The sequence below is a fragment of the Stigmatopora argus genome, chromosome 5, assembly GCF_051989625.1.
Source record: "Stigmatopora argus isolate UIUO_Sarg chromosome 5, RoL_Sarg_1.0, whole genome shotgun sequence".
Classification (NCBI taxonomy): Eukaryota; Metazoa; Chordata; class Actinopteri; order Syngnathiformes; family Syngnathidae; genus Stigmatopora; species Stigmatopora argus.
The window spans coordinates 13,728,423-13,748,927 of record NC_135391.1 but is presented as its reverse complement, the minus strand read 5'-3'; the positions used below and the strand labels follow the sequence as shown (position 1 = coordinate 13,748,927).

Here is a 20,505-nt window from a genome sequence, read left to right as displayed (position 1 = left end):
CTACCATAAGTGTTTAGTGTTTGAAAATATTTCACCTCCAGATAGAACTCGGTTCAGTGCTAATATTAATAACATCAGTATTACAATGAGCTGGATAACAATACGTTTGGGCTGCTTGTGAGGTTTTTGTTATAGTTCTGCACATGTGGATCACGGGGGTGCATGTGTGACCATCGCGTGCAAAAAATAAAACTGGCTGTCAAAACTGCCACACAAAAGATATATATAGTTTGAGTTATGTTATCAAGATGCTGATCTCTGATTGTTTTTTATTTAAGTACTGTACAAATATTTCAAGAATACCCCATTTTTGTGCGCAGTGGATTGTGGGATATGTAGTCCATTGTCATAAAACGCAGTGACAGATTACGACACAGATTTTCTCAAGCCCAATGAACCCCAAAAAAAGTATTTGGAGATGCCTCAAACCAGAGAATTTATTCTCAGGTAATGTGATATGAATAAATAACATTGGCAGATGTCATTTTCTGAAGGACAACTTACCAAAGACGCAGACTTGATGGTTGCAAAACGGGCCTGGTTCTTGTAGTTTTGGACATGGCTACTCTTGTGAAGAACGTCGTCCCACTTGTACTGCTGCTCCTGACGTACACAAATACTTAATGGAACCATTTCCTCAAGACAAAGTAGCCACATATAGATGAGGGTTTTTTTGCATATGTCCTGGCTCATTTTAATTATTAAGAATTGAGTTGAAGATATTTTGACATTTGCAATCTTGCCTAGCAAAATGAGTCAAAAGCCTCACATAAAGATTCCTAGGTAAGAGTTCAAAAGCAAAATAAGGATGGAAGGTTTTGAAATGGACATTATTATCACCTTTTAGATGTTGCCGTAATTTTTGCACTATAAGGCGCTACTGAAGGACTTTTCTCAAAACTTTGTTTCCTTACCTTTCTCATACTTGGAAAATACTGGAATCAGTATAAAGAAAAACATTCTCTTCTGCTAATTTTCTACATATTTTAAGTATTCTACATATTTATTATCTGAAATTAGCTACCAGCTGTGAAAACAAATTCCAAAATATATACTTTGAGTTATGTTATCAAGATGCTGGTCTCTGATTGTTCTTTTTTTATCTTTTAAGTACTGTAAAAATATTCCAAGAATACCCAATTTTTGTGCGCATTGCATTGTGGGATATGTAGTCCATTGTCATAAAACGCAGTGACATATTACGACACAGATTTTGTCAAGCCAAAAAAAATCTCATAAGGGGATTTAACAGTTCTTTGGAAGAAATATAAAAAGTTGCTAATATTTTTAAATCACTGCCGCCTTGCCATTTTTTTGCATAGCAGTAGACTGAGCTAGTAGTAATAAATACTCGACTTATTTTGCTGTTCCGGGTTATATTTTGCCCAAAAATGTGAATGACAAAACTGTCCTGGCAAATGATACATCTGTTATCCCTGGACTGCTTCCAAACAAATCTAGTTTTCTGACAGTGAGAAGGAATGACAGGTTTTAACTATAAAGCAAAATTTATCTCATTTAGGCATCAAACTGAACCTGCTGATGCTGCCATTCAGCACAATTCTAGCACAATTGCATTCTGTAATGTCTGTAGAGGTTTTTCTTGTGACTCCATCAAAACGAAAACTGTCCTCTCCAAGTTGTCAAACGTACTATTGTCCTTGCAATGCAAATCAATGTAAATAATTTTGGAAAAAAGGAATGATATCATGTTATGGGACAAAACCAACAGTTTCACTAGATTATTTTTACACTTGTTTGTTAGAAGGCGGCCTGGCGGGTGAATGGTTAGCCTCACAAATCTAGGGTCCAGGGTTTGATCCCAGGTCGGTCCTCCTGTTTGGAATTTGCATGTTCTCCCCGGGTTTGCGTGGGTTTTCTCCAGGTATTCCGGTTTCCTCCCACATTCCCAAAATATGTTGTCACATGAAAAACCTCTATACAGCTAACACTACTAGGCTATGCTGCCCATTTGGTCAGCATACGTATCTACCTTTTCAGTGTGCACGGTGGAATCCAGGGTACCTCCATAATCATGTAGATGCCCACAAGTGACATCATCTAGACCCTCTTGCAGGCTGTTGATGCTGCTGCTCCGGCTGCCTGTGCTAAGTGACGTGCTGGGTACGGAGTGGTCGCTGCCTGTGCTGTTCATCTTGCAGCTGGCTGCCTCACTATCCTGCGAATCGTCCGAAACAAAGTCAGATTTCGCCACGCACTTGTCAATAACACCCAAAATCCTTATGAATGGCGACAGACGTCTTTAGAAAACCAATACAAACCGAAACCAGAGCAACAAATTTCCCGAATACAGAATGAAATAAAGTTCTAATCTAATCTGATTGTCCATTCATTCAATTATTTTATGTCACTTCATTTTGTTAGTTATTATATATTCTGTGCATGTCTGGAAAAAAAATGTCAAACGTATATGTACGCTTGAGTAGAATACGTACTTAAAGTATTTACAATTTTTTTATTTATTGATTACATTTAGATATTAATACATTAGTCCTTTCATATGCCTATAACTGTAATATTAAATGAATAAGCTTCTTGATAATTGTACTTGTGTACTTGTATTTTTGTATAGGCGTGAAAACATGTAGTATGGTGTGTAGTAATAATAAGGGGGATCCTAATCGCGGTTTTTCTATTATCGCGGCCATGTCTGGTCTACATTATCCACGATATTCAAGGGATTACTGTACTAATTTTGGACAGAATGATATAGCCAAACAATTATTCACTTAATTTAAAAAAGCCTATTATTTATATTAATATCTTGAAGACTTGTGGTTTGCTTGAACATGCAAGGTTTGACCGTATTTTGTCTGAATACGCTAAACGGTTGTGCGTTTTGATGGCGGTTATGCCCCCACCTCGTCGTCGTCCTGACTCTCCCCCAATGGTCCATTGTGCTTTTCTTGGTAGAGGATCTTCTTCATCTTGCGATACTGCAGGTTGTCCAGTTCCCGGACAGCATCCTTCGTCCTATGGATCAAATCCGGCAGAATCCTCGGTGACCGCTCGCGTCGTACAAAGTCGTGCTTAGGACAAAACAAAGAAAAAAATGGGGAAAATCATTGGAGAGTTCCAGTAAGTTGTGTTCAGAATGACTTGCTCACCATTCCCCTTTCTTTTTTTGCTATATATTTTAGTGTTTAATAACTGCTAGTGGCACTTTGGGCAATCAAATTTTGTTAAGGTGAACTAAAACCCCCCGGCCTTAACGACAGCAGACATGGACAAAAAACGCAACAGCTGCTGTAAAGAAGGTCAAGCAGCCGCCACATTTTCTGTTGAGGCTAAAGCGAAATAATGTCTGTAAAAAGCTGCTGATCTGTTTTATCTCTTGCATCATTAAGTGCATCTTGATGTACTCCATCAATGTTTGGCCTGTTGGAAGCTTAGTAGCTAATAGGAAAACCAGGCAGAGGTACTAAATGGAGTACAGAAACGAATTGATTGTACATTGCCTTGCAAATTGTAGATTTTTCATCAAAACCACAATGATTCCAAAGGATGTTTTTTACCTTGGCAGCCTTCTGATTAAACTCTTGCCCTAATGAAAGCGCTACAGTTCGCCTCAAAACAAAATTGTGGAGTTTTATGATTTGTTACAGTCATAAAGTCCTGTCATTGAGATTAAGATGGCAGGAAATAATCTACAATCCTTCTATCATTTATCCTTATTCATTGGAAATGAACTTTGAGTGGGGATTTTAAGGAAGTATCCAGATACAGGCATTAAAAATCCCTATGTAAACAGATGGTAATCACCACTTACTAGTAGTAGCTCCCCCGACGAGGGTCGGTCCTGAGGAATTTTTAGTAAGCAGTAGTCCACAAAGCTTCGGAATTGATCAGACCTGCACAAAAAGTACATCCCAGTGAATAGATCATTTAGGTCCGGAAACACCCCTTGCTTTGAGTTGGTTGTTTAGGCTGTGTCGAACCGCTGTAGAGTGCAAATCGAAGTGAGCAGAGACCACCTCATACAGGCGGTCTTGGCTCGGTTGTTTCATTTCGCATCCAAACACGGTCGCTATGTTCATATATGTCCAAAACAAATCAACGCTGAGGTTTATTTCAAATTAAATGCTAAAAACAAGACCGTGTGAAAACAATGTGACAATCATAAGGGTATCATAAGGCTGTATTGTGTATAAAAATGTGACAACACACCAAGTGAAAAGAAATCACCAATTTTTAATCCTACATAGGTGAATTGTATTGAGACTGAAATTTGCATTGAAACTACATTTTGGAGATCATATATTGAATCTGGCAAACATAGTAGGTTTTGTCAAATATTTAAAATGAGATTTAAAACAATTGCTGCAAGATTGCATGAATGCCACATTTGATATGAATGTCTTACCAGTCGCTCGCCTGCAGGGCAGGCGAGTCGTTCTGCGCGATGTGATATAAGGCACTCATGGCGTTCATGTTGAACAATGGCGGCTTGCGTTCGGCTGGAATCACATGCAAGACACAACGTGACCTTTTCACACCAAATATCATCAGTGTGTCTGCAAAGGCATGCTCCTACCTAACTCGATGCAGGTGATTCCCAGGGACCAGATGTCTACTTTTCCTTCATATTGGCCCTCGTCCATAGCCAGGATCACTTCGGGGGCCATCCTGAATAAGACACAGGCATGAACATATCACAAAGAAATTGGGAGCACCATAAATGTTGACTTCGGAAGCAAAAATAAAACTGAAATCTATCAAAATGCCAATCACTGACCAAGAAGGTCATCTTTAAAATATTCCATACTGCTGAAAAGAAAGGTTTTCAATCAAAGATTTCAGCAATGAAATAGTAGTTAGAAATATCCCAAATTACGCTCCTTCATGCCCTCCGATTGATTGGCACTTGGTGCCCCGCGATCCAAGTTCGGAAAATGAACATCCATGCTTTGTATTTTTTATTGCTTCATATGAAATGCAGTTGTGTTAAATGTGAATATAATATTGTATGTAATCCATCAAATGCCTTTGAAATGAATTGTGGAAATTTGTGATGCATCATATGGGTGACTGACAATCAACACACTATGATTATACCCATTCAGTTGCCATTAACAAATCAGGGAGAGTATTTCCTAAATTAATTTTGAGGAAAAACTCCCTTCTACTCCCACAGAGATTATCATATTTCTGAGCCTAAGACTGACGCAACCCGACTCCCATCCTTTTTTTAAAAGTGTTTTGGTTGGCTGACATTAGTGTTGACTTTGAAAACATCTAAGTGAGTATTACATCCAGTTGCAACAGAAGATAATCCATATGGTTGACATTGTTGAATTGGCGGTAATCGTTGTTTTTAAACCTATGAGAGGCTCGGATTTTAAACTGTCTTTGAACCTTTTATGTGAAACAGTCATATAAAACCTTATTTCTTGTTAAAAATCTGAAGACTACTTCGACACCCTGAATTTAAAGCCTTAACACTTTTTTAATAGTCTATCTAGAGTTGAAGTCACAGTGGTGTGCAAACCATTCCTCAAGTTGTGGGTGTAGGTTTTTGTTCCAACTGATCCAACACAGACAGTTTAACCAATGGGGGTTGTGCTGAAACAAGAGGCACCTGACTGCAATCCACTGATTGCACTTTTAAGATACCAGATTTGTGGAAAGGTTTCCTCTTAAGAGGGTGGAACGAAAGCCTGCACCCACTGTGGAATAGTTTGCCCACCCCTGGTTTAAGACGTCAATTCAAAAACCTATCCACATCTTAAAAGGCAAACCCAAAATCAGGCTTAAAGCCCTTACCGATGTTTTGAACACGTTTGAACCCCTAATTTCAAAAACCTGTGAGCACTAAGATGTGAACCATCTTACCAGTAGGGCGTGCCCACGAAGGAATTGGCGGGTGAGGCAATGGAGGCGGAGCCAAAGTCAGCCATCTTGACATGACCCGCCTCCGTCAGCAGGATGTTTCCCGCCTTCACGTCTCTGAATGCACAAGAAAGATAAACATCTCGATCAACAAATAAACATTGGATGACTTCAATGACTGCATAAATTGATCCTAAAATACTATGATCGTTTTCTGAACGATTGAAGCAAACACGCCAGGAAACATTCATTTATCATCCGCACCACTAATCCTCACGAGGGTTGCGTGAGAGAAAGCGGAAAGAATACGGTTTACTCTAGACTGATTGCCATTGTAAGCCGCGAAGAGGAAAAGATTGGAGGATAATTTGGATTGTTCAATCAGTCCACCGTGCATGTTTTAGTGATTGGGGGAGAGTAACCCCACACTGGCATATAAAGAAAACATGCAAACTCCACACAAGAAGGCTGGAGTCCGGGATTAAACACTGGGATTGAACTGCGACGCATCACGATAACCAGACATTCACTGTCCCAGGAATTAAACAGTGCTTCCCAAATTTTGGACTCCAGTTCTAACAAATGTCATCTACAATGTGAATTTAATGCTTCAAAATATTAGTATATATATATTCTCCTAAATGTACTAAAATACTAAATAAAAGTGTCTTGAATACACATACTGAAAGTCAATAGTTATTTAAATATGTACTCAAATACATCTTGAACATCAACTAAACCCTCCATGATGTACAGATTTATACTCCCTAAAATTGACTGACATAAGTACGCTTACTCGAATACTCAATAGAAGAAATCTAAACACTCTGTGACGTACTGCAATGCATCATGCACATTATCTCAATAATCCGAGATGTAAGCCTCAAAGTGATAATCTTAGATTTACTTAAAAATGTCCTAAAATTGACCTCAATGCCCCTAAATCTGCTAAAATACCCAAAGAAAGCATATCTAAATGATTTCTGTATCACATTAAAAACAACTAGGTAAAGTATCTCCCGGTTTGTTTTGAGAGAAGCAATTTGTACCACTGAAGTTTACAAATCCTCAATTATTACCGTATTTTCACAATTATAAGGCGCACCGCATTATAAGGCACACTTTCAATGAATGACACATTTGAATTTTTTTTTCCATATATAAAGCACACTGGATTATAAGGCACCCTGTCTATTTTGGAGAAAATTCAAGACTTTTAAGTGCGCCTTGGAGTCGTGAAAATACGGTGATTCTTAATAGCCGATGCGGAAATGTTGACAATAGCACTGAAAGGATTCGTACCGTATTGAGTGGACAACTTTTTGACATACCTGTGAATCATATTATGGGAGTGCAGGTAGGCTAGTCCAAGCAAGGCACCATGGGTAATGGCAGCGATTTCTACCTCTTGCAGTGGTTTCTTGTGAACTTACAGAGAAAAGAAACAATTGACATTTTTCTTTGTGCAATGGATCAAGCACTCAAAATATGAAATATACATAAGTGAATTAGCAGGGAAATTTAAAAAAAACTGAAAAAAATAGAAAAAGGCTCACGTGAAGTATAAACACCCGACTCGCTCCTTAAATATCTTGTCACAAAATATCTTGAGACAAACACATTGAGAACGTGCATCCTGTCTTCTATCTTACTCAGAACCGACAGGCAACAATAAGTTTTCATTGAATTAATAAAATCAGTCAAGCCTTGGTACAAAAAATGTAAAAATGGCTCAATGCGTAGATATCCCTAGAATATAACTACCAAATATCATTTTAACCTCCCCCAAACAACAATAGCCATTTTAATTTTTCACCAAAGGGACAAAGAAAAACAACAAAGTGGGTGACATTTCCAGGCATTGTAAAAATGATCAACAGATATCAAAACAAGCTTTTGGAATAATTTTCATTTTTTTGTCCTTTAATCATGGACCACGGCGACTACCACTCAGCTAGAATGTGGCCAAGGCCGCACCATTCCAGTTTGGACCAAAACCGACATATGCCTATAACTCCAGTTTATTCCGATTGTATGTACAATAGAATTTGATAGACCCACCAAGACTGAAAATTGTGAGTTGCAAATTTGTTTTACTTTTACTCGTTTTGGTGGTATGGATATGAATCAATGTTCAAAATGTGCACGCTTATTGTATCACATACGTATCACATACCTACTATACAAACTATCGCTGTAGTATTTATACAAACAATCTAGTATCTACATTTATATACACATGTTTACATATGTATATACATACATGAGAAAAGAAGAATTAAGAAAAGAAAAAACAAAGGTTTTATTATGAAAGACCGGAATCAAATCTTTTCGTAAGTTGTGTGTTGATGCAGCCAGCATTCAAACATCATGACTAAGGACCGAACTTCTGAACCTCCCACGAACTATGAAATCTGCATCCAAGAAACCCTTTACTCTTCCCTGCCCTCAAAACCAACATTATGTAGCAGTGGACTGACACCTGCTGGCAGCCTGCCACCTCTTGGCGCTGCGAATCGAGAGGGTCACTCTACGGAGCCGTGAGCCTTCATCACCCGACGGCGAGACAGACAAGCAGAGCATATCTGCTACAGATGAGGCAGAGAACCGCGGAACAGCCAAGTTCCACATTCCAACATGGCTCAATCCCACCCAAGTTAAAATTGCATTTTCTTTGAACCAGCAGTAAGATGCATAAAAGTCAACATTGTCTTGATTGTGCTGAGTAGTTCCATTTTAATGGTGCTGTACATGCACCTTTTTCACATAACATGCAAACCCATTTACGAACCCACACACTCTTGTAATTCGCGCCTCTACTTAATATACTATTCAATTTTCTCGTAAACATTTGATTTTAGTGATGTGACCTTTTATGAGCGAGGATTGAAATCCAATTGAAGATTTGCGGACGAAGACAAAACATGCCACACGCTTCAAACCTGAAGTACTTTGCTCATGAAGGCCACTGAAAATATCGACTTGTGTAAAATCCCCAACAACAAAAAAAGATTGCAACTTTTCAAAGAAAAAAGAAAAAAAATACCTTCGAGTAAATCCGATGCAGAGCCTAGGCAGTACTCCATCACCAACTGAAATGCAGAAAAATAATCTGTTGATATATCAATATTCTATTGATTTCAAAGCATCAGCCATCACCAGAGCCACGAATCGGACCAATTGTTGCCAAAATGAAAAAACATTCACCCAAGCTGTGTTTTCTTTCAGGTAGCAGCCTTTGTATTCGATGGTGTTAGGGTGCCGGAGCTGCCCCAAAAACTTCACCTCCTTGATGATGTCCTGCCATTTCTACAGAACAGACCAACATATAATACGTTTGTGACAGTAACAGGATGTTGGTCTTGAGTTTCGTCAAGTGTCAATTTGCCTTCACATTTAATAAACCCATAAATACCAGAAACAAGCAAGCAAATTCTGTATAGTGTACATATTTCATAGCAACTGGATGACACTTTTAACAAGGACAAAAATGTTGATCACATTATTTCTATCCTGTTAAATTTGCAGTGGCTGCTGGTCCATTTGCTTTGCAATTTCAAGCTTTGACTCTTGACTTAGTACAGAATATTACAGCACTGTGTTATTTTAGCAGCCCGGTCAAGGAGTGGATTGCGCGTCAGCTTCCCAATTCTGAGATTGAGGGTTCAATCCCAGGTTCGGACCTTCCTGTGTGGAGTTTGCATGTTCTCCCTGGGCCTGTGTGGGTTTTCTCCGGGTACTCCGGTTTCTTCCCACATTCCAAAGACATGCATGGTAGGCTGGTTGGACACGCTAAATTGCCCCTAGGTATGAGTGTGAGCGTGAATGGTTGTTTGTCTCCTTGTGCCCTGCCATTGGCTGGCCACCAATTCAGGGTGTCCCCTGCCTGGTACCCATAGATAACTGGGATAGGCTCCAGCACCCCCCGCAACCCTTGTGAGGATAAGTGGTTCGCAAAATGAGATGAGATTAGATTTTACTTTCTAATAGCTACTTAACTATTTTACTGTTTAGCATTTTCTACAATATTTACAATCCGCTGGTGGGTATTTTTTCGCTTCTCGATACTTTCTTGAGGTTGTTTTCTGTGCATTTGCTATTTTTTTCCAGACATTGCATTCTGAAAACATTTTTGTTGATCTTCAGGTAGAGCTTTCGATCAAATTTGAAGTGAATTTTAAATGAAACTAGCCCCAGGCGCTAATTTTTTCAAAAGTTGGCAGCTTTTCAGTGTATCCTCAAGTACTATAAACAAATTTCCAGCTATGTCAATACTAAGTACTCTGTGAATCGCATCTTAGCAATTGTACCTTGAACTTTGGTCAATGTTTACTCGCTCTCATGCGCGCGCATGTGTGTGTGCGTGCTTGTGTGTGTCTCTTACTTCAGTAGTCTGCTTGCCGTTGTAGGACATCTTCTTGATGGCCACCACCTCGTTGGAATAGGAGTTACGGGCCTGAACAAGAATGTAAAGTCCATTTACAGGCAAATAATTAAATGCTCCTATTCAGCCTCAATTTGGACAGTGGTTTGGAATTTGCAGGTTTCCCCATTTGAGAACATAGCACCGGTGCATACACTCAAAATGTGAGATTGGGATCTTGTTTATAGCGACCTTGACCATGTATAAACAAAACTGTTGTTTTCCTTTTCAATTCCGGCCAAATAGAAGCTAAACTTACGAAATATACGGCCCCAAAGCTGCCATGTCCGATCTCATGCAAGTCACAGAAAATATCCTCCGGGTCATCTTGGAAGAAAAGCTCGGCCAGCTCAGGGTCCTTGGGCCCTCCTTTACGTGTCGACGACGGCATGGCGGCGGGCTAGGGGACGCTCACGCGCACACCGCTCCGACTGCTGCAACCGCCGGCGGATGCCCGCAACGGGCCCAGCATTGGCTGGCCACCACTAAAAAGGCTGCGCAGAGGGAAAAAAGTAAACGCATGTTAGTTGTCTGTACAGTAAAATTCTGTAAATACAGTATGGTACTTTCACAGTTTAGGACAAATAAAGTGATTTGGCTACATTGTATCATGGCATTATAACAAGAAGCGTTGTTAAAGTAACGGGAGGAGCTTAAATCAGGCGACCCAAATCCATTTGCTTTTAAGAAGATAAAGGCCGTTGATGCAGACGGGGACTTCTTGTGACCTGTATTCTGAAGTCATTTAATCAATGACAGCATTTTCAGTAGGCATGCACTGACTGGCTGAAAGTGAGTTTCAGTTTCGATGTGAAAAAGAAGTTTAACCGGGAGGAAACAGCTGAAACAGATTATTCTGATAACCTAGAAAGAAGGTCATGTGAATGGCCCAAACATCAGACAATCGGCCACCCAGAGTACTTCCTGGCTTACTCATTTGCTCCTTTTTTTTCTATTTTTTGATAGTCGAGCTTGCTTTCAAGCGGACTGAAGGATTTAAGGCACATGTGTCAAAGTGGTGGCCCGGGGGCCAAATCTGGCCCGCCGCATCATTTTGTCTGGCCCGGGAAAGTAAACCATGAGTGCCGACTTTCTGTTTTAGGATCAAATTAAAATGAAGAGTATAGATGTATATTAAATTTCCTGATTTTCCCCCTTTTAAATCAATAATTGTAATTTTTTAATCATTTTTTTCTGTTTTTAGTTCAAAAATTATTTTATAACATCTAAAAATATATTTTAAAAAGCTAAAATAAACATTGTTTTAGATATTTAAAAAACTGAATATTCAGGGATTTTGATCCAATTCTTTTAATCCATTTATTTAAAAAAATCTAAATATTATATCTAAAATGGCCCGGCCCACGTGAAATCAAGTTGACGTTAAAGCGGCCCACGAACCAACCCGAGTCTGACACCCTTGATTTAAGGTGAGCGAACAGAGTTCACGGTGCATCCTTTGGCAGCCCGTCTCCAACATTTTTGCTCTAGTTACTAACTCTTTGTTAAACACGAAAAATTATTTTTGATGGACTGGCATGGAAACATACTGAGCCAACCGCCACCTCTCATTTTGTGTTTCATATACATAGTCTGATGTAAGGCAGGACTATAATGGGCATTTCATTTAATTTGTGGTGTTGTATTTAAAAATTATGGAATTCTCCATGTTTAATATTTTTATTCATACATTTCCACAGACTTGTGGCATGATAGAGCTTCGTCCCATTCTTTAACGGATCTCTTCGAGCTCATTGTGACAATTTTCCATCAGCAAATGCAGCTACCAAAAGGCTTGGTGGCCAATGATTGGCACTGACTGCAATCCTTGAAAGGTTTGAATAATTTTTGGGGGCGTTTCAGATAAACTTGAATTATGAAAAGAAGTTATGTGGAGTTTGCTTGTTCTGCGTGGGTTTCCTCCCACATCTTAAATGGCCCTCGCTATGAATGTTAGTGTGTATGGTCTCCATGTGCCCTGCGATTGGCTGTAGTTGGCTGGGATAGGCTTCAGTAACCCTAGTGACCCCTGTGAGGATAAACAGTATCGAAAATGAATGAATGAATGAATGCATAAGAACATATATTATTAAAGAGACTTTGATGTATTGATTAAAATGCCAACACACTACTTAAAGCATGCTAATGGAAAGTTACGATTTCCTCACATACAAAAAAGCCAATTTAAAAAATCAAACTTCAAAAGTGGATTTCATTAATTCATTGGGAAAACAGGATTGACAGTTAAAATTCTTATTAAAATAAAAATTAATTGCAGCACATGTTTTGGAAAATGACATGCTCAACCTTAGAGGATTTGGACAATTCTAAGGTGAAGGATCAATTATTTCCAAATGATTTATTAATGTTCCTCTTCTAGTAAATATGCTAGCAAAATGTAAATATGTGAAATATGTCAATAATGGGGATTAGATTTTGAGTGCTAATGTGCTTTGCCGATCTTGGCTTTGGCTTGATGCTGATGCGTTCTGTCTGGTACTGTGTGCACGTGTTTTTGTGCCTCCATGTCATTGTGACGGCTGCGTGCATTTGTTTGCGTTAGCCGACAGCATCTAGCTGACGTGCCCGACGATTCCGAGGCGGACAGAAAAGCAGCGAGAAGCATGAGGAGAGAGCTGTTGTACGCCTGGGTAGCAATGTGTTTGTGTGTGATGCATTGCGCAGCCAAGCTAACTGGAGCAGGGTGGGGGGGCCACAGGCTCACCGGGGTGCCCACAGCCGCGTTATGCCTGGCGGGCGCCCATCTGAGGCTCCAAGAATGACGTCACTGAAATCAAGATGCTTTTTGGAGCATTCAGGGTACGAAATTCCGCGTCTTTTTTTAAAATACGGCAATGGGCCATGCCTTTGGTCAGAGATTCTTCAGAGGCGATTTACGTAAAACACGACTGGCAGCCATTATGCAAGCAGAGTTGTCCAAACTGCCAACTGATTACCGTTTAACTGATCATTAAGATCCACTAAATGTTGTTCACCAACTTTTCTTCAATCAGAAGGAAATTGATTCTAGATTGTTATGATCTTTAGTAATGTGCGAGGGACTGGTTTTACGAAGCACTACTTTCTGACCAAAAACTGCCAAAAAAAGAGCTTTTGCTATAAGAAATGTGACTTCGACAAGTGGTTTTAGCTTTAATGTAGCGCTTCACACTACAGTGACAGTAAAACTGAGATTTTAGGATTTATTTATTTATCCTTTTCTGAACCGCATTATGCTCACAAGGGTCACGAGGGGGTGCTGGAGCCTATCCCAGCTGCCTTTGGACACGACACGAGGGATTGAATTGGTGGCTGGCCAATCGCAGGGCACAAGGAGACAAACAACCATTCATGCTCACACTCATATCGAGGGACAATTTAGAGTGTCCAATCAGCCTACCAAGCATGCCTTTTGAATGTGGGAAGAAACCGGAGTACCCGGAGAGAACCCACACAGGCCCAGGGAGAACATGCAAACTCCACACAGGTTGACCAACCTGGATTTGATTTTAGGATTACAATCAGAAAAAAAGAGGCGCAAACTGCCATTTGCAAAGTAAGCAGACTATTTTCAGCCTGACAAAAAGAAACAATATAAATTTACGTAGCCATTTTTTTAAATTGGATGAACCTAGCCCATTTTAACACAAGTTAGCAAGTTTTAGATTTTTGCAAGGTTTCCCTAACATTTGCATAAAATGGGGAAACTTCTTTTTGTTAATCCTGTTTTGATGTTTGTTCTCCTTCATACTTATGTTTAGTCTAAACCAAGGGTGTCAGACTCGGGTTGGTTTGCGGGCCGCTTTAAGGTCAACTTGATTTCACGTGGGCCGCACCATTTTAGATATAATATTTAGATATTTTTTTTATAAATGGATTAAAATAACTGGATTAAAAGGCCTGAATATTCCGGTTTTTATAGATCTAAAACAATGTTTATTTTAGCTTTTTTAAATATATTTTTAGATTTTACAAAAGGATTTCCGAACTAAAAACACAGAAAAAATGGATTAAAAAATTACAATTATTTATTTAAAAGGGGGAAAATCAGGAAATATAATATACATCTATACTCTTCATTTTAATTTGATCCTAAAACAGAAAGTCGGCACTCATGATTTACTTTCCCGGGCCACACAAAATGATGCGGCGGGCCAGATTTGGCCCCCGGGCTGCCACTTTGACACATGTGGTCTAATCTATACAGGCAAGTGCACAGGAGGGTTATAGTCTCACCTGTGTGAATGTAGCTTTTGGCCGATCTTTCACAGGTTTGGTCACAGCAGCGTGTTGTTCTTTTTGTCCTCACTTGAAGTCCAAACCTGAGTTTACACAGGCACTCCTGGTTGACGACATTTTTCCTCCTATAAAAACAAAAAAGGACATATTTAAAAAAAATGATTCATATAACTCCCTGGAGTTGAATTACTTGGTCCAGTGAGAAGATCTACCCCAAACCAGACAACCCATTGTAGTTACACTCCAGTCTGGTAATTGATGCTATGTAACTGCATTGTGAGGACACAGGCACGACAGGTGTGCTGGCAAATTTTGCTGAGGAACTTTACTCTAAATTCGACAACAGCAGGCAATCGGCACTGGCTTGAGAAATATGAGGCAGGTCACCATACACGGAGCTGCATGGCTCAGTAGTAGTTGTTTCCTAACCTAACATTCTGGGTTCAATCCCTCCCAACGTTTTCTAGAAACTATCATGATAAACAATCATATACATTTTTCCCCCTTCCTACAATGCATTGCAATTTACAAAATGAGTTATCTGAGAATTTTTTTAAGGTTATGAAAAATTTGATTCAGCAATTTGATAAGCCATCTACCCCAAATATTAAATGCTATGTGTATCAGTAATACTGGCCCTATTGTCACTTTGGCTAGATCGGTAGTTACGTAGATATAATAATTATCATGACAGGCCTACCCTGCAGCAGGCCCATCACAAGATGTTAATCTCAAAACCGCCATATGAAACGCATTGGGGGGCACATAAAATATTATCCTTATTATATTTTGAATAAGCCTACAGTATACTCCATTCATGCAGCACATAATTATCATGGTAATCATCACATCTGAGGCAGGTTTCCTAATCCCTATCAGCCAGGAAAAAATGCGAAATCTGTTTTAAAAACCTGCAATTGTGGCACAGCACCCTACAGGCAATGGTAATCAGTCCTAAAACCAATAATCAGATGCTCTGAGTCTCAATAGACCCTTGATACAGTAATCCCTCGATTATCGCAGCTTCACTTATCGCGAATTCACTATTTTGCAATTTTTTTCAGCTATTTTATTTTATTTTAAATTTTTTTTTATTTTTATTTTTACACTTCATAAAAATGTGAAAATCCACGCTGAAACTCGTAAGCGAAAGCCACTCTTGCTACTAGGACTCAGCACCGATGAAAAAAAAGTTGTAATAGAGGTGACCCTACGTTGTGATTTTTCGAATTATCGCGGCCATTTCTGGTCTATATTAACCGTGATATTTGAGGGATTACTGTACATAGTTACCAAGTTTCAAGATGATTGGTTCATGAAGAATGAAGGAGTAGGACTTAGTCAACAAAAACAAGAACACCAACATGATAAGTTTCACATTTTCATGCAAAAAGTCTAGTTTTAACATTTTATCTGGCCCTCCAATTGAGGAGATTGTCATGTAAGGGCGAAGACGCCCCTTTAACACGGCCTTTGTGCTTTGCACTGAGCCTGGTTGATCACTAAATAATACAAGATGTAGAGAGGTCTGAGCAGGATAAAAATATATTTATATATACAAGCGGTATATAGAAATGTATAAAAATAAAAACCATGCCCTTGCGGAACATCCCCTGAATGATTTAGAAGACTGATCCAAATATGGCAGGAGGCTGTGGGAAACTTTCCTTAGCTTCCATCTTGACTCCAGTCCAGGCAGAGATTAAGACATTCAAGAAATTATGTCGAGACTGCGACTGGAGCCAACATTGTGCCTAAAAATTACAAATTGTTTTTTAAAAATAGTACAAAAAGTATCTTACTTTCACTGTGGTCTTTAAGATGCATTGGGAAAAATAAAACACTGATTCATAATACCGTTGAAATTGCACAAATTCTTGCTAAGAAATTAAAGAATGCTCATATCATTTACAACAAGATTATTAATGAAAGGGAACATTTCCAAAATGTTGGAATTTAATCATTATTAAACTACAAAATTACTGGTTGGTTGTATGGAATTGCCAAGAATATATTACAATTTTCTCGAGGATAGGCTTAGAGTTAAGGTTACGACCATGTGACATTTTTGTGTGCTTCTGTATCCAAACACAAACACATTCTGTTCACATCACAAGTCACATTTTTGGTTTGATGGGCAGGCTGAAACGACAACATCAATAGATCAGATTTATAACCCAACTCATCCCTTCCGGCTTTTCCCCTCAGGGGTTGCCAAAGCAATGAGACAATTCGCCTAGTAGATTTGGAACACATGTTTATTATGCTGGATCCTCTTCCTGATGCAAGCCACAAGCGGGAATTGAAACCCCGGCCTCCACAATGGCGCTTAAATCACTGTTACCACCCGGGTCAGTCCATCACCCAAACATCGTAAAAAAGAATTAAAGGTGAACTGGACGCTATACATGGTTTCTCCTCCGTTCAATATTGTGAGACGGTTAAAAATGCAAGAATTCATGGTGATGGCAATGTGGAAATTTGTGTCAGGTCTAAGAGTACTTCACGGGGCACTGGTATTAGTAGTGTCATAATGCAGGACTCGACACGTCGGCAAGGTGAGGGTCACCTCTGAGTTCTACGATTATGCCAGCATTATGAATTATGTGGTGCTTTTAAAGCACCATAAAAAATAAACTATTTCACATTAAGTGCTGCAGTCTCTCCCAGTTTTTAATAGTACCAACAGACCAATGAACACCAGGTAGAAAATCACGTCATTCTAACTACATTATTTGCAGCTGGCTCTGTTTAATGTAGCGGCTAGCTATTGGAATGTAGTCATAACATTTCTTCACATTTTAAAATACGTCCCAGCCAACGTTTCAGCAAATCGGCCTACCATTTACCCAAGCTTAGCGCCATCTTGGGACTTGGCAGCAGACACAAAAACGCCAAAGCCGGTCACCAGTGGCTACAAGTATGCTAATTAGCGCTAACACTATCAAGCTGACTGGACTAGTAAGATTTAACATTGGGGATTATCTTTTGGAACAGCTGCTGACAGCGCCATCCCAAAAACGAGGTCAACTGTGAAGTGAGGAGACATAGCTCCAGTATCAGGCAGAAAAAAAACTTCACATTTATCACAAAAAGATCAGTGTATTCCGTTTTGGGTGTAGCGTATGTACTGAAAATCTGTACTCATCCTGGTAAAACTCACTTTTATAACCACACTCCTTTGCCTTTAAACACACCTTTAGAATTGACAGCACAGAAAAAGCATAAAGAACATCTGCTGATGAGGGGGGCCCATAGCTACTCATCGCACCTGGGTCCTGTTCACATTTATTCCGCCACTGTAAATAACTATAGGCAGACATCACTAAGACAAAAGACATGGATTTGTTAAAAACATATTTGAGCGGTAGGAGAAACAGATGAGAACTGATTGTGTCATTTTTTTCCTCCTAATTCTTAAGTGTTTTTTCTCCAATCCATATGTTGCCATTTTCTATAATCTTTGTAAAGTGGGATTTTTTGGGTGTGTGAGTGTGGCACTTAAGAAACAATGGAATTTTCATATTTTAAAAATTCCATCCTTTAAATTGTATCCTTTACAAATGCATTTTTCAATATCTCCTGTTGGAATACTGTGAATTTCATCTTGAATTCACCATGGTTGCTAAAATGTCTGAGAATTTACTTTTTCCTGGTTACTTAGTGTCTCGTAGTGGTGCCAATTGCTCATGTCTGCCAATATACCCTTTAAAAATACCAGTTTTTTGGGGGTGATCTTGAATTTGGAGGTAGATGGAGGAGGCCCTCCCTTCCAAAAAAAGCATTAAAACACAACAGCTGTGGTTTACGTGCGCCAACGTTGTCCAATTTGCTACAACATGCATTAGTGAAGATCTTCATGCAATGGTTGGTGAGTCACTTTGGCCCAATCTCCTTTTCACCACCAGGCCATGACATTGTTGTGTGTGGGAGTATGGTATGTTTTCATGTGGGCAAATACCCTCTAAGCCATGTATGAAAAGACATGCATGGACATGACATGTAATCTTCATTCAGGGGGGAAACAAAGCTTAAAATTGGAAATGGTAGTCTTTTGAGGGATCACAGGGGTTATATTTTAACCATTTGGGCATCTCGGGACCATTTTCAATTGTCTACGGATTTTTCAATTGGAACATTTGAGGCCGTTTTTTTACATGGCTTCTAAGAACCTGAACTTTTCAAAAACCTTCTTTGACGCCATTATCAATAAGTAATTTTGATCGACTGCACACTTGCATTCTCAGGACATTTACACTCGTTAATGCACAATGATATGGATATTTTAAGATGATTTTCTACTAGAAATGCACACAAAAAAATATTTATTCCCCTTTACATTGGAAGGAAAATGGTCTTAAGCGTGATGACCTTGTTAAACTAAAAATAATGAACATTAACTTTTCAACTGTGTTAAACAAAAATGCATACAGAGATGGTCAACATCTGTATATCTTAGATGCAGAAAAAAATAGACATATTATAAGTGATCAGGGAAGACACTTGATGAAGATGCTAAGGCTAATCCACTACATCCTTGCGCAATAACAACACTAATTTGCAGCAAGTCACTTTGCCCGTAAAAGTTGGGGTTAGGTGCTACAGAGTACCTAATAAAATATTTTAGTCCAGAGTGATACAAATCTAAATTGAGCCCGAAAAATATTATTTTTGGGGTTCGAGTGCCCCGACATACGAGCAATTTGAGATACGAGTACAATTTAGAGCAAATATTTATCTTGAGATACGAGACCAATTTTGATAAACGAGCATACAGTGGACATGAGAGGCTGCTCATAAGAACATCATGGGCACTGGCTCTCTCCCTGCAACTTCCTCGTGTGATGTCTCTACGAGCTCTGGGCTCTTGCATTTTTTTTGCATGTTTTTTTCTCGTTAGTCAGTGCGAATGGCATATATACTACTTCTCGTTGGCAAGTGGCCGTGTGTTATCCTATTGTGAGGACATTTGTGTGCATCATTTTCGGAATATTTTGCAGACAAAAGCAAATAACCCCCGATAAATTGCATCTGAAAGTCAGGGTCGAGGCAGGGCAAATAGAGCCAACCCGGCCGGGAGAAGAAAGGTATCAAAATTAAAACAAAATTAGAATTAAGTTTAGTGTAAGGTTAGAATAAAGTTGTTTTTGAGTGTGTCTGTATCGTAATCCAAGTTCATTTAAATTTGTTTATGTTATGTTACGAGCGCATTGCCGTGCAAAAAGTCTCTCTCTGTCCCTCTCTCTCCCCTCCACGAAATCCGTCTAATTTTAGTACTATTAAACACATTTTAGTACTATTAGACACATTTTGGTACTATTAAACACATTTTAGTACTATTGAACCACTAGTTATTTGTTACTTTGTTAATAGATGGCGAAGTAGAACAAATAAAAAGGTTTTTTCCAATCCAATATCCTGTTTTGGGTATTTTTTCAGAGGGTTGGAATGAATTAATTTGTTATTAGTTCATTTCTATGGGAAACGTTCATTTGAGTTACGAGTAAATCGAGATACGAGCTCAGTCCCGGAACGAATTAAGCTCGTATCTCGAGGTACCACTGTATCTGTGACGCAGTGCAGGTTAGCCTATGCTAAGGTGCTAACGTTTTTTAAGCAAAAAATAAATAAAAAAAGATCAAATGCGAGGGCTCATGCATGTAGGCCATGAGTCATCTTTCTTGTGTTTTGCTTTGGCAGAAGCAAATACACGCTCACGATATAAATTATGCACAAGCAGTGCACACACACGGTGACGAAGGGCCTGTGTTTTGTTTCCCTCATGACCTGAGGAGGTTGCTTTTGAATCCAATGTAATAAAGTTGGCTTTGGCGTACAAAATTCATTCAGGTGCTCAAATGTTCTTTTGACATTTTCCACTGTCAATGGAAATAAAAGCTTAATTTTATGGAAAAGAAACAACATTTCCCGCTTCAACAGGACATGTTTCACATTTTAACTCTTTTCTGAGCTAAATTTTACATTTAGCTGCA

The 20,505-nt window shown here is 39.1% G+C and overlaps 1 protein-coding gene across 1 annotated transcript in view; it reads right to left on the bottom strand.

Annotated features, from left to right (window-relative positions):
- Positions 1-20,505, bottom strand: part of LOC144074495 (serine/threonine-protein kinase TAO3-like) — a 44,950-nt gene that overhangs the window by 16,262 nt on the left and 8,183 nt on the right. The window contains exons 3-15 of the mRNA XM_077600961.1: positions 14,510-14,637; positions 10,533-10,767; positions 10,235-10,306; positions 9,058-9,159; positions 8,897-8,942; positions 7,182-7,278; positions 5,854-5,967; positions 4,556-4,647; positions 4,385-4,478; positions 3,791-3,872; positions 2,883-3,050; positions 1,994-2,179; positions 505-603 (exon numbers count right to left, since the gene is read on the bottom strand). Of these exons, the coding sequence (XP_077457087.1) occupies positions 505-603; positions 1,994-2,179; positions 2,883-3,050; positions 3,791-3,872; positions 4,385-4,478; positions 4,556-4,647; positions 5,854-5,967; positions 7,182-7,278; positions 8,897-8,942; positions 9,058-9,159; positions 10,235-10,306; positions 10,533-10,664 (1,284 nt within the window). The 5' untranslated portion in view covers positions 10,665-10,767; positions 14,510-14,637. The remainder of the gene's footprint in view (positions 1-504; positions 604-1,993; positions 2,180-2,882; positions 3,051-3,790; positions 3,873-4,384; positions 4,479-4,555; positions 4,648-5,853; positions 5,968-7,181; positions 7,279-8,896; positions 8,943-9,057; positions 9,160-10,234; positions 10,307-10,532; positions 10,768-14,509; positions 14,638-20,505) is intronic.